This window comes from Amblyraja radiata, chromosome 1 (genome assembly GCF_010909765.2).
Source record: "Amblyraja radiata isolate CabotCenter1 chromosome 1, sAmbRad1.1.pri, whole genome shotgun sequence".
In the NCBI taxonomy this organism is placed as follows: domain Eukaryota; kingdom Metazoa; phylum Chordata; class Chondrichthyes; order Rajiformes; family Rajidae; genus Amblyraja; species Amblyraja radiata.
In genome coordinates this window covers 83,899,934-83,914,794 of record NC_045956.1, presented here as the reverse complement: position 1 = coordinate 83,914,794, position 14,861 = coordinate 83,899,934, and the positions used below count along the sequence as shown (strand labels likewise).

Below are 14,861 nucleotides of genomic sequence, written 5' to 3'. Positions count from 1 at the left end.
GGGGGAGGGGGGGTGGGGTCATGAAGGGTGCCCGGGGTCGGGGTCGGCCCGGGTCTCTGGTGTTGAGGGGCGACGGCTCTGCCAGCGGTTGGTGGGGATCACGGAGGCCAGTTGGGCTGCAGGTCGTGTGGAGGCTGGGGCACCTGGGGGAAACCCATTCTGTCTTTGTCTTTGCAATGTGGGAGGAAAGGTAGAACCACTGTGATAGTTCCATCCTACACACTGTGAATTATCCCTAGTGTGTAGGTAGGATAGAACTAGTGGACAGGTGATCGCCGGTCAGCACAGACTCGGTGTTTCCACGCTGCATCTAGAAACTAAACTAAGCCAAAATGGCTCAAAAACACGATTGAAATGTCTAATTCTCCAAAGTAGGCAAAGCACTTTTATTAGTACAGTAGAAGAAACAGAGCAACATAAATTAACTCATACTTAACCCAATCTCCTGTAGGCTTAGTTTGCCATTGAAATGAAAGGGAAAGCACTTGTTTGCCAGGTCCAGCTTGGCACAGTTTGTTCATGCAAATTCACCACCATAAGTGATGGGGAATTATCAGAATTTCAGGCACACTCCCTGGATTACAACATCAGTTGTAAAATAATCAGCGATCCCCTAACTGCAGTTGTGGAACTTGCATTTATGTGAAAATTCAAATGTTCACACAGGAACATTCAGGTCAGTTATAACATTTTCAAGTGAGATAGGGATGGTGATAAAAGATTCTACCACAGAACCAGAATGGAAGTATCTTCCTGGAGTGTGTGTAAAAGCAAAATTCATATGGATACAATTAAGAGTATATTTATTAAAAGGACAACAGCAGCCTGGGGGAAGGCATAATACAGTTTTTTAGTAAAGCAAAGTAGTCAGTTTAACTCCAAAAGCTGTCTAATTCAAGCTGAAAGAAAGAATCATTTCCAGAATATTGCAGAGTGGAAATGGTTACAAAAATCAATCTCGAAAACATCTAGCGATGAGGACACCTCCGCAATGAAGCAATTCCTCTGTCAATCTGGATTGACAGAGGAAATGCCTAAACATCTCATATCTGACACATTGCAGCAGTCCCACTATAACCTAAAGACACTGGAAGGGAAATAGGTCCGTTCTGCACATTGCCATGGACCTACGGTGAAGATGAAACGACTGAGGCTTTCAGACGGTTCAGGCATGGGAAAAATGGTGTCATCATATTATTGGGCCGAATCGAGCTGAATGCTCTTGGTGGATATGAAGGGAGCTGTCAACTATTGGACCAATGACTGGCCAAACTACTCCAACATTTCCATGAACCCAACCACTATATAGAGACTCTACCAGAGGAAATTCAATAGTGAAAGACTTCTCAACAAAAACTCTGCTCACTCCAATATCTCACAGCTGGCCTGATGACTCCCAACCAACCAGTAGCCATGGTGTTCATATTACATGGTTGGCCTACCAAAATAAATACTGCTCAGAATGCCCAAGAAATCCAGGAATTAATAAAGTGAAAGGGGAGTGCTTTTTTGAGCTAGAAGCATCATCACAGCTACTGGGAAATTAACAGCCAGATATGAATACCAAGATCCAAGACGAAGAGTGGAAAGAGCACAGGAGATCCAGCAACAAGTGACATGATAGAGAACTATTTCTGGTGTGATTTCACCATCTTATTTCCCTTATCCTCTCTGCAAGTTATTTCCAGTCTAACAAAAAACATCCTTGTTACCTCCTCACTGAAGAGTCCCAACCCAAAACATCACCTATCCATTCCCTCCACATATGCTGCCCCACCCCCATACTTTCAAGCTCCCCCTCCTTCCAATGGCGGAACTTCCATAGGATCCACTAGGCATCTCAGAACATCCAAAATGCAAAACGATATTTACTTGAAGGGAAGTATCGTGCAATATTATGGAGAAAGTACGATGTAATCTGTGGAATTCATTGCCACAGAAGGGAGTGGAGGTCAAGTCAATGGATATTTTTAAGGCATAGATAGAAAGAATCCTGATTAGTACAGGTGTCAAGGGTTATGGAGAGAAGGCAGGAGAATGGAGTTGAGAGGGAGAGATCAGGCATGATTGAATGACGGAGTAGACTTGATGAGCCTAAAAAGCCTAATTCTGCTCCGATCACTTATGAACTTACGTAATGGAGCTAATTGATTAGCTTCCCTGAGATGACACAAGCACAATGGGCTGCATGCCTACTTTCAGTGCTGTGTCACATTGCGATCCTCAGATGTAATGACACCGTTGAATGATGTTCAACAATCGCAAGCTGGTTTTAATAAAGCAACTATTGTGAAAAGAACCAATAATTCAAATTAAAACTGGTACGTATTTAGAAATTGAAAGGTTAATCAAGATTAATCAAAGCTAACACACATTTGTTAAAGACAAATCATATTAAAAAATGTAATAACATTAAATAGCTGGGTGGACAGATAACAGAAATAAAATATATGGAGTTTTAAACAATGTTCAATGAGTTGTATCAATGGACTCTGGAGAAATAAACATAAAACATGAGGATATTTTAAAATAGTTTTTTTATCAACAAACAGTAAATAGATGGCTGAGCAAGAATCAAAGGCCTGAGAGTTGCTCAAATTCAAGGAGGGGTTAGGCAATGTATATGAAATATCGGTCTTGAGATGGCATTTGTCTCAACATGACAGGATGATTTCAACTATGATTTGGGGAAAATGTCTTGAAATTTCTTGGCAACATCAAATAAGGAGGTTTTGGAAATGGTGCGATGAATTCCAAAGCTCCTTGGCTGGACAGTTGGAAATAGAAGGGATTAATTTTACTTTGCTCTGGCAGAATGTTAGCATGGACATGATGGGCTGAATGTCCCCTTTCTCTTCAGATAACGGAATCGGTTCCTTGAGTGAAATGTATGTGAACACTTATTCCTCAAATAAATTAAAATATTTTCTTGGAAAAAGCATATTTCTAGGTCTCGTGTTCCCACTATTTTCCCCAATGAAAAAATAAATAGAGAGACTTAAATCGCACATTTGTAATTTGCTGAATAGGTAAATAACCCCATCTTAAAAAACTTTAAGTGCAAATATGATGAGTAAAATAAGGAGTACACCGAATATTCAGTTACCAGGTGTGTTCATGTCCATTTGTCTTTCAAATTTCATCAGCATCTTTCTACTGCTTTCCTTTCCTCTTTAAATCGACAGGGTGGTGATGAAAGTATATGGCATGCTTGCCTTCATAGGACAGGGCATTGAATTTTAAAGTTGGGACATTGTGTTGCAAACTTACCAAACACTGGTTAGACTGCACTTGGAGTTTTGTGTGCAGTTCTGGTCACCATATCAAATGAAAGATGTGGTTACATTGGAGAGAATGCAGAGGAGATACACCAGAATGTTGCCTGGATTGGAGGACTGTAGGAGGGAAGAGATTGGATAGAGGAGGAGATTGGGTAGACTGGGGTTGCTGGGTTGGTTTCCCTGGAGAGAAGGAGGTTGAAGGGTTACAGGTGTATACACTTGTAAGAAACATGGAAGCGGTGGTTAATCAGAATATTTTGCGGATGATTGGTGTATCGAAAACAAAAGGGCATATATTTAAGTTGAAAATAAGGAATATGCCAGATGAGTCAGATATCACTAGGTTTAAGAGACATTTAGACAGACACATAAAAAGCCAAGGCATAGTAAGATACGGATCTAATGCAGACAAATGGAATTAGTTAAGATGTGCAAAATGGTCAGCACGGTGTAGTGGGCTGAAGGGCCTGTTTCCATGCTTTACAATTCATGACTATGACTTTAAGTACTCAGGAAAATTCAGCAACCCAACTCCAAAATCATTCCTTAAATGTTTGCAGTCAATAAATAACAATCATGTAATGGTTAATCCCCTCTTTTTGTGGACCCGTCAGGAGAAATTGAAAAAGCAGAAAGAACAGCATGAAGCTCTGGTTTCATCCTCGAGAAAAGAGAACCTTCAACTTTCTCAACAGATAGAGACAAAGTGGAAAGAAAAAGTACGGTACGTTACATTCAACAACACAGTGCTGGCACCAAAATGTATACGTTATGATAGTCAGCTATGAATCTTGTACCTCCTCATCACCTCAAAAGTTTAACCTGAATATAATTGGTTTAATAATGGTTTTATAATGAGCTTCATTTTTTAAAACAGTTCTGCATATCCAGGCTGGTGTGTTACTTCCCTGGTGCCATGTCCAGGATGTCTCCTTGCAGCTGCAGACTATTCTCAAGGAGGAGGGAGAGCAGCAAGAAGACATTGTGCACATTGATACAAATGACATAGGTCAGAAAAGGATTGAGGTCCAGCATAAGGAGTCGGCAAAAGGTTCAAAAGCAGGACCTCAAGGGTAGTAATCCTCAGATTATTCCCCATGTCACGTGCTAGTTGGAGTATGAAATAGAAGATAAGACCAGATGAATGCCTGGATAAGTAGTCTGAAGGATGATCTTACAGATCTTATAAAAATCATGAGGGAATAGAAACAGTGAAAGCACAGAGGTGCTTGAATCCCAAGGTGGGGGATTCAAGAACTAGAAGGCAAAGGTGGGTATATAGAATGAGCTGCCAGAGGAAATAGTTGAGACAGATACAATAATAACATCTAAAAGATATTTGGCACAAACACAGGCAAATTGGACCATCTTAGATGGGGCATATTAGTCAGCATGGATGAACTGGGCTGCAGAGCCATGCTGTATGACTCCATGACTAAAGTCTGAAGAAGGGTCTCGACCCAAAACCTCACCCATTCCTTCTCTCCAGAGATGCTGCCTGTCTCGCTGAGTTACTCCAGCATTTTGTGTCCATCTTAAATTTAAACCAGCATCTGCAGTTCTTTCCTACACAACTCTAAAGTTTTGTTGGTTATTTGAAGGTTAATGTGTTGGCAACATACAACCTTGCTGCAAATTCCAGTGTGATCTACACTGAATATTGACTGCTTGGATATTGCATGCTTTCTCTTTATTTGTTCATCTGTCAAGACTGCACTGCTATTAAATAAGATCATGGCTGATCTCATTATAACTTTAATTTTGCACTGCCATCTACCCTTGCTAATTTTTCACCCCTTGCTTATGAAGAATCTTCCTCTGCTTAAAATATTCTTTCACCTTTTGAAAATGAAATCTGAAAGACAGATGACTCTCGGGGGCAATATCATTTTACATTTTTTCTCTCTTAAGTGGGTGACTCATTGTTCAACATGATTCCAAGTTCCAGATTCTCCATATCTCCTCCCTACATTCACAGTGCCAAACCCATTTAGGATCTTGTGTTTCTACCAAGTTCCCTCCTGCTTTTTTAAACTGCATCAGATATGACACATGCATGTCCAGTCTTTGATCAAGAATCAATCCATCCATTTAAGGTATAACTCTTGTAAACTTTCGCTGAACTGTTTTCAAAGCCTTACTTAAGAAATGAGACCTATTGTATACATAATATGTCAGGTAGTTTCACTCATCCCCTCTATAACTGAAGCACAGCCTCTTTACCTTTCAATACCCTCAATAAACAATAACATCTTAATGATTTGATGTACTTGCATCCTGGTCATTTGCATATCATGTTGCAGGAAAACTTTCTACATCTCAGTGTTCTGCAATTTCTCACCAGGGAGTTAGCCTTCCTCAATTTTGTTTTTTTCCTGCCAAAATGCCATTTCATATTCACAGGATGTGTACCACACTGGAACCTTTCCATTAATCTTCATCCCTAATTGCCCTGAGACTGATAGGGGAGGGTGGCAAGGTGTGACAGGAGTACTGGGGTTATGCCTTGGGAGGACTGATGGCAGACCCAAGGAGAGTTGTCATACTGTGCTTTACTTGGAGAACATCCACAAGAAGGGCTCCCAGCTCTGGGACATCTCCTCTTAAATAATGCAGTGGTAGAGTTGCTGCTTTACAGCGCCGGAGACCCGGGTTCGATCCCGATGATGGGTGCCGTCTGTACGGAGTTTGTACGTTCTCCCCGTGACCTCATGGGTTTTCTCCGAGAGCTCCGGTTTCTCCCACACTCCAAAGACATACAGGTTTGTAGGTTAATTGGCTTGGTATAAGTGCAAAATGTTCCTAGTATGTGTAGGATAGCGTTAATGTGCAGGGATTGCTGGGTGACAATAGGTGCAGGAGTTGGCCATTCGGCCCTTCGAGCCAGCACCGCCATTCAATGTGATCATGGCTGATCATCCACAATCAGTATCCTGTTCCTGTGCATACTCGGTGGGCCAAAGGGCCTGTTTCCACACTGTATCTCTAAATTAAACTAAACTATGCCCACAAGCATTGCGAATGCCTACTCTGCATGAGTCATCCTTGCCATCTTTTGCCAAATGCTTGTGATCCAAACTCCTGGAAGTTAAGTTCAGACATACACTGCATGCAACAAGGCATCACTGAGCATGAGTGAGGTCTCCTGAATGTAACACCTCAAAGAGCCTAGAAGGATGAACAGAAACCTGTGGAACTCGCAATAGGTCCTGGATATTTCTTTGGAAATTGCTTTTCAATAAATCAAAATAAATCAAAAGCTGGAAGAACTGCTGTCTCACCATACCAGAGACTCTATCATGACAACAGATGCTTTCTGTACAGGTTGTCCTTGTGATTTTCTTCATGTGCTCCGGTTTCTTCCCACATCCCAAAGACGTGCGACTTTGTAGTTTAATTCACTTCTGTAAATTGCCCCTAGTATGTTGGGAGTGGATGTGAGTGGGACACCATAGAACTAATCAATGGTTGGTGTGGACTCATTGGCCGAAGGGCCTGTTACCATGCTGTATCTTTTAATCAATTTCATCCATCAATCAATCAAATTTAAGCACGTTGCCCAAAATAAACATTGTAATCCAATCGTATGTTGGGAGGATGTCAGAATGATGCACTTAAGGCTATAACTTGCTGCAAATGGATCTTTGGGCACAACATGCCCTTGTTTCATACCGGAGATTTAATTAACTCCCAATCACTGCATTAACAATAGCAATCTAGTCTAGATAATCCCAGGAGCCATTAGTGTGCATCTGCATAAAGTCAGTTCTGAAACCAGAAATGGTAATGGCATAAATGAGATCATTACGATTTGTTTTGTTATTCATTTTACTTCCTTGATTTATATGAGTAATATGCAATTTGAAACATTAAAATCCCATTGAAATTTATTTAGTGGGCTGTAATTTATTATAGAACTATAAACAAGACTATTTAGTGGAGTAAAAGGTACAGGGCGACCAATGTAATAATCTTGTAAGGCCACATAGTTTTGGTCTGAATGCTGGAAATATGTTATTTTTCAGCAAGTATCAGTTAACAAAAGGTACCTGACTGAATTACCACATCATTGTTATTATTGTAAAGGGGATGTTATAATGATGGTCCAATTCTTTTGTTATAATTCTCTTTTTTTATAAAGGGTCGTTTCGCCTAATATACTTACTTATTCATGTCTCTCATTTCTACAATTTTCCTATGCTCTCCTGACAACTTGCTTGCCATGAGTAAATATTTTGTGTGAGGCCCCTTGTGAAATAGAGTCGAGAGCAGAACTATCAGTAATGGTGTCAATGGAAACCAGATTTAAATGGATGAAGCACAAATTGCAGGGAGGGCTGAAGGATTAGAATGAGGATTTAGCTGTAATTTCAAGAGATTTTCATTTCTAATTCATTGGTTTTAGAATCCGTTAAGGGGTTTCCCTACAGCAGTTTGTATATTTTTGTTTCAGAGGGATGAGAAGTTTTATATTTATGTTGTGTTATTTCTTCTTCCTTGGGAAGGGCAAGGCTGCTTTATCAAAGGGAGCTGAGGGAATGCTCTGTGTTCTGTTTCACAGAGACATGGCTCACCCCCAGCTCCTCAGACTCAGGGGTCCAGCCTGAAGGGTTCTCCATCCACCGTATGGACCGTACGCAGGCATCTGGGAAAGTGAGAGGAGTTCTGTCCAACTCCTGCTCTCCACACCTGGAACATCTGGCGGTGAAGTGCCGCCCCTTCTACCTTCTGAGGGAATTCACCTCCATCATCCTGACCGCGGTTGACATCCCACCCCAGGCAGACGTCCGTCTGGCACTGGAGGAGCTGCACGCCGTGGTCAACAAACACCAGACGTCTTACCCCGAGGCGTTTACCACCATTGCTGGGGACTTCAATAAAGCAAACCTTACGAAATCGCTCCCTAACTTCCACCAACATGTCTCCTGCTGCACCAGAGGACCTAACACCCTCGACCACTGCTACACCACCATCAAGAATGCCTATCGTTCTATCCCTCGCCCTCACTTCGGTAAATCCGACCATACCGCGGTGCTGCTTCTTCCTGCCTACAGGCCGCAATTAAAGAGCGCACCCCCAGAGGTGAGGACAGTACAGAGCTGGTCGGGGGGGGGGGGCAGAGGAACAACTCCAGGACTGTTTGGAGTTTATAGACTGGGCAATGTTCAAGGACTCGGCAATGGACCTGAACGAATACGCCACAGTCGTTACAGACTTCATAAAGAAATGTGTGGAAATGTGTGGAGGACTGCATCCCGACAAAAACCTTCTGAGTGTTTCCCAATGGGAAGCCTTGGATGAACTTTGAGATCCGCACTCTCCTGAAGACCAGACACCGGGCGTTCATGTCTGATGATACAGTGGTCTACAAGAAGTCCAGATATGACCTTGGTAAGGCCATCAAAAAGGCCAAAAGGGACTTCTGCTTCAAGCTGGAGGATGAGACGGATGTTCGGCAGCTGTGGTGGGGCCTGAATGCAATCACCTCCTATAAGGCGAAATCAGGAGGCAGCTCAAATGTCGGCGTTGCATCACTCCCTGACGAGCTCAATGCGTTTTACGCACGCTTTTATAGGGAGAACACTGATGTGCCTTCTCGATCCCCCCATTCGCTGTGATGGTATTTCAGTCACAGTCACTGAGGCCTGCGTCAGAAAATCCTTCAGAGGGGTGAAGCCTCGAAAAGCGCCTGGACCTGATGGTATACCGGGTCGTGTTCTAAAAACCTGTGCGGACCAATTGGCTGGAGTTTTTACGGACATTTTTAACCTCTCACTTCTGAGGTCCGAGTTTCCGGCCTGCTTTAAAAGGGCATCAATAATACCGGTGCCCAAGAAGAGCAAGGTGACGTGCCTGAATGACTATTGACCAGTGGCACTAACATCTGTGGTGATGAAGTGCTTTGAGAGGTTGATCATGATGCAAATCAACTCCTACCTCGAGAAAAACCTGGACCAACTGCAGTTCGCTTACCGCCACAACAGATCAACGGTGGATGCGATCTGGCTGGCTCTCCACTCCGCTCTGGACCACTTGGACAATAAAAATGCATATGTCAGGCTGTTATTCATCGATCACAGCTCAGCATTTAATACAATTGTCCCCTCCAAGCTGGTTATCAAACTCTCAGAACTGGGTTTCTGCGCATCCCTCTGCAAATGGATCCTCGACTTCCTCATTTACAGACCACAGACTGTTCTAATTGGTGGGAAAGTGTCAGCCTCGATAACAATCAGCACGGGAGCACCTCAAGGCTGCGTACTCAGCCCCCTGCTGTACTCACTCTATACTCATGACTGTGTAGCTGGTCATAGTGAGAACTCCATCATCAAGTTCACTGACTACACCACTGTTGTGGGACGTATCACTGATGGGGATGAGTCAGTGTATAGAAGTGAGATCGACCGACTGACCAAATGGTGCCAGCACAATAACCTGGCCCTCAACACCAGCAAAACCAAGGAACTGATTGGGGACTTTGGAATGGGTAGGATGGGGACCCACAGTCCCGTTTATATCAACGGGTCGATGGTGGAAAAGGTCAAGAGCTACAAATTCCTGGGCGTGCACATCTCTGAAGATCTTTCCTGGTCCGAGAACACTGACGCTATTATAAAGAAAGCTCATCAGCGCCTCTACTTCCTGAGAAGATTACGGAGAGTCGGTTTGTCAAGGAGGACTCTCTCTAACTTCTACAGGTGCACAGTAGAGAGCATGCTGACCGGTTGCATCGTGGCTTGGTTCGGCAACCTGAGCGCCCAGGAGCGGAAAAGACTACAAAAAGTAGTAAACACTGCCCAGTCCATCATCGGCTCTGACCTCCCTACCATCGAGGGGATCTATCGCAGTCGCTGCCTCAAAAAGGCTGGCAGCATCATCAAGGACCCACATCATCCTGGCCACACACTCATCTCCCCGCTACCTTCAGGTAGAAGGTACAGGAGCCTGAAGACTGCAACGTCCAGGATCAGAAACAGCTGCTTCCCTACAGCCATCAGGCTATTGAACTCAACTCAAACAAAACTCTGAACAATAATAGCCCATTATCAGTTTATTTGCACTTTATCTGTTTTATTTATTCATGTGTGTATATATTTATACAATGGTATATGCACACACTGATTTGTTCTGTATTCATGTCGGCGCTGACCCACGATCACCACGTACGCTAACACTATCCTACACACTAGGGACAATTTGCACTTTTTCCGAAGCCAATTAACCTACAAACCTGTACGTCTTTGGAGTGTGGGAGGAAATCGGAGCACCCGGAGAAAACCCACACTGTCAGAGTGTGAACGTACAGACTCGGTACAGACATTACCCGTAACCTGAATCGAAGTTCAGTGCTGTACAGGCAGCAGCTCTACCGCTGTGCCACAGTGCTGTACAGGCAGCAGGTCTACCGCTGTGCCACAGTGCTGCTCCTACGTCACTGTGTGCCCTCAATAACTGCTGTACAAGGTGGCAGTGGGGAAATTAAAGTGCTGCGGTGCAAATCCCTTTGCCTGCTATTCAATGCAGCAATTGATCTGTCTGCTGGAACACGTTTCCAGTTCCCTCACAGGGAGGGAAAGGTTTCTAATGCTCTGTCAGACAAAAGCTGGGGATTGTTGGAAGGTTACCAACAACCCCCCATTATACCCCGTTATGCTGGCAGCAGGCGTGTCTGTGAGCAGCGTGCTGCACCATACCTTTTACATCTAAGGATGACCCTATCAGTGGCCTTCTGTTGATCATGTGCTTCAGGGTTTAAGACTGGTTCAAAGTTATGATTTGGGGACTCACGTCGCAGCGGCCTCTGCAGTCCGTCTGTCTTTTTATTATTTTTTGTCTTGTCTCAATGTAGTTTTTATTTTTTTTGACGGGGTATGTGTGTGTGTGTGTGTGTGGGGGGGGGGGGGGAACTTTTAAAATCTTTTGCCTGCACGGAGAACCCGACCTTTTCCTTGTCGGGTCTCCGTTGTCGTTGGGGCTGAGCAACGTGGAGCGGCCTCCAGCAGGAACGACCTAGGGCTCCAGTCGCGGAGCTGCGGACTTTACTCACCATCGTGGAGCTGGCCGAGTTCAGAGCGGGAGGAGCGGTGGTGGCGTGCTGCTGCGACCTGACCCCGGAGATTCGGAGGCTCCAACCGCAGGTCTGGTAGACAGTAATACCGGGAGCCCGCGGGTCCCTGCTGGGAGACCGCTTTTCGGGGCTTCCGCAACGGCGACTTCTCCCGCCCGAGTTGCAGGGTTGAAGAGTACCTGGAGCGGGGCCTTACATCACCGCCCCGCGCGGCTTGGAATGACTGCGGGACTTTGCTAGCGCCCGCCGGGGGCTCCAACACCAAGACCCGGAGTGCGGCCTTGCATCACCCGGTGCGGCGTAAATGGCCGCGGGACAATTGCCGTCGCCCGCCGGGGGCTTTGACTCTGACATCGGGAGGGGAATGGGGAGTGCAGGGGAGAGATACGTTTTTGCCTTCCATCACAGCGAGGAGGAGATTCACTGTGATGGATGTCTGTGTAAATTGTGTTGTGTCTTGGGTCTTTTTCTTGTGCGTATGACTGTAGAAACAACATTTCATTTGAACCTCAATGAGGTTCAAATGACAAATAAAATTGTATTGTATTGTATTGTTGCCTCTATCCTTCATAAGATCAAAGGCTTGACAGGAGGGTCTTTGGATCCCTAGCATTTGCATCACTCCATTGGACATTATCAACTGCATAAAACTCCAGAAAGTGGTGGATACACGTCATGTCCGTCCATCAGACCGTATGAGAACTGAAGCAGTTACTTTTCAAATAGCAACACAAGTGGACAGGATGGTACAGAGGACATCCAGTGTGCTTGCTCTCATCGGTTGGGGCATTGAGTTTAAGAATCAGGCAGTCATGTTGCAGCCTTATAAAACTTCGGTAAGACTACATTTGGAAAATTGTGTGCTATATTGGTTGCCCCATTACAGGAAGAATGTGGAGGCTTTAGAAAAGTACAGAAAAGGTTTATTAGAATGATGCTTGGGTTAGAGGGTCTCAGCTATAAAGAGAGGTAGAAAGACAAATTGTCTTCTCTGGAGCATCAAAATCTGAGGAGAGACCTGGTAGTTTATAACATTATGAGAGACATAGATATGGTAGACAGTCATAGTGAAAATGTCAAACACTTGAGGGCATAGCTTTAAGGTGAGAAGGATAATGTTTAAAGGGGATGCGCAGGCCAAGGTTTTTACACAGAGAGTGGAGGGTGCTTGAAATGCATGACCAGGGGTAGTCGTGCAAGCAGATATGATAGTGATTTGGTTAAGAGGCTTTAAGCTAGGCACATGACTCTGCAGGGATGGAGGGAAGTGGACCATGTGCAGAGAGACCACACTTGGAGAACTTGCTGTTCTGCTACAGAAGAAAGCCATTAAGTTAGAAGGGTAAAACAGAGAGTCATCAGGATATTACCTGGGCTTGCAATATAGAGAGATGTTGGATAGGATGGGACTTTGAAGCGTGGGAGGCTGAACAGCGACCTTTGTGAGATGTACAAGATCACGAGGAGCACAGATAAAGTGAACACACGCATCTTTTTCCCCCCAAGGGAAAGGATTTTTTAATCCCAGGGTTAGGTTGAAGGGGAGAAGTTTAAGAAGGACTTCAGGGGCACCTTTTTCACTCGAGATAGTCCCTATCTGGAATAAGCTGCCAGAAGAAGCTACTGAAGCGGATATAATTGCAACTTTTAAAAGACGTTTGGACAAATATATGGGCAGTGCTGTGGGCCAAATGCAGGAAAATGAGACCTAGCTCAGTATGCCAATTAGCATGGATGCATGCACACACCATTTTGGAAAAAAAAAGCAAACTTGCAAAATAAGAAACTGATGCCAATCCCTTTGGAGTCTCACTCTGATCTCAGCTTGTTTGTGTCTTAAAAGACTCAGTTTTTCAGAACTTCAGATCAGTTTGGCTCTGGATTAAAACAACTGAAAGTTGTCCTTTTAATGTCTTTGTCAGATGTGAGAATGAGAAGCTGCAGGAAAGGCTGAAGAGAGAACGTGCAAGTGGCATGCAGTCGGCTATGGCTCAGCTGCAGCAGGAGAAAGAGCAAGAAATGGAAACCCTGCAGCAAAGGTGGCAAGCTGCAACAGGAACACTTGAAGCAGAGGTAAGCACTTGAGCAGAGGTAAACACTCCAATTGGCATCCAGTGTTGAATGGTACACCCCAGGGCACAGTACTTGGCCCACACCAATTTTGCTTTACATAAAGGACATAAATAAATGACATCCATGAAAAAGTCGCAAGTACGACCAGACTATTCGCTGGTGATTGTTTGCTGTACCGTCCAATTAAGTCAACTGATGATGAAGATGCTCTCCAAAAGGATCTCGATACTATGGTCGAGTGGTCACAACAATGGGGCATGCAGTTCAACCCTTCCAAATGTGAAACCATGCGTGTCACCAGAAAGAGGAATCCAGGCGTCACATCCTACAACATAGATGTCACCCTTGAAGAATCCAAACAAACCAAGTATCTTGGCATCAAATTGCAGAATGATCTGCGTTGGAATGGTCAGACTCATCGTGCAACAGTGAAAGCAACAGGTGTCCTAAACTTCCTGAGGCGCAACTTTCATCATTGTTCAGCTTCTGTCAAGGAGAAGCTGTATTTCACCCTCGTTAGACCTCATTTGGACTACGCAGTTGCAGCTTGGGACCCATACACAGATAAAAACATTTCATCCATCGAACGTGTCCAAAGACAGGCCGCTCGATTTGTTACTAACACCCATGAGAGAGAAGCGAGTGTCACCAAACTTCTGAATTCTCTGGGGTGGAACCCTCTCCAAGACAGACGTGAAGCTCACCGTTTGACCTGTTTTTACAAAATGTTAAATGGTCAGCTAGACATAGATCACAAGACCTACACCAACCCCAAACCAATTAGGAGCAGACGAGGGCATTCGATCCAATTTGTGATCCCAGCTACAAAGACAGATGTATACAGCAATTCGTTCTTCCCACGCACAATTAAAGCATGGAATAATCTCCACCAAACTATAGTTACCCAACCAGATGCAACTAAATTTAAAGTAGCACTTTCTTCCCAATAACCCTTTCTGGCTTAATCCCTCCCTTCACCACCTCCAGTTTAAATTCCAGTTGGAATATTTTGGAGGACCAAGTAACCAAGAACCAAGAAGAAGAACCAAGACGGGGCAATGGGCAGTGGAGTGTTTTATGAGATTGCACTTGCATGAAGGAGTTTTGCCTGTCAAAAGCAATTATCAGCTGAATTCTCTTATCATTTAAATTCATGGCTGTGAAAATATTGAATAGGTACAGTGGTGCATTTAGTCCCGAGATGGTTGCCACATGGTTTGGGACTTTGGGCAAATGGAAGAAGGGGCCAGGAAGACTGTGTCACTATGAGGCTCAGGCTACTCTCTATATCCTTGGTCACATGAGTAAACACCCCTTCCCCAAGACCCCCACCAGACATAGGCACAAGGTAGGAGCTGGCGGTTGACAAATAATCAGGTATAGAGAAGCTGGTTGGTCTGCTCTGAGAGACAGGTTAGTTATGAGCCACAGTAGAATGT

General features: G+C 44.3%; 1 protein-coding gene across 2 annotated transcripts in view; it reads left to right on the top strand.

Moving 5' to 3' along the window:
- Window positions 1–14,861, top strand: part of fam184b (family with sequence similarity 184 member B) — a 232,613-nt gene that overhangs the window by 194,141 nt on the left and 23,611 nt on the right. For both annotated transcript variants that reach the window (XM_033026050.1, XM_033026059.1), the window contains exons 8-9: window positions 3,896–4,005; window positions 13,272–13,422. In XM_033026050.1, coding sequence (XP_032881941.1) covers window positions 3,896–4,005; window positions 13,272–13,422 — 261 coding nt within the window. The remainder of the gene's footprint in view (window positions 1–3,895; window positions 4,006–13,271; window positions 13,423–14,861) is intronic.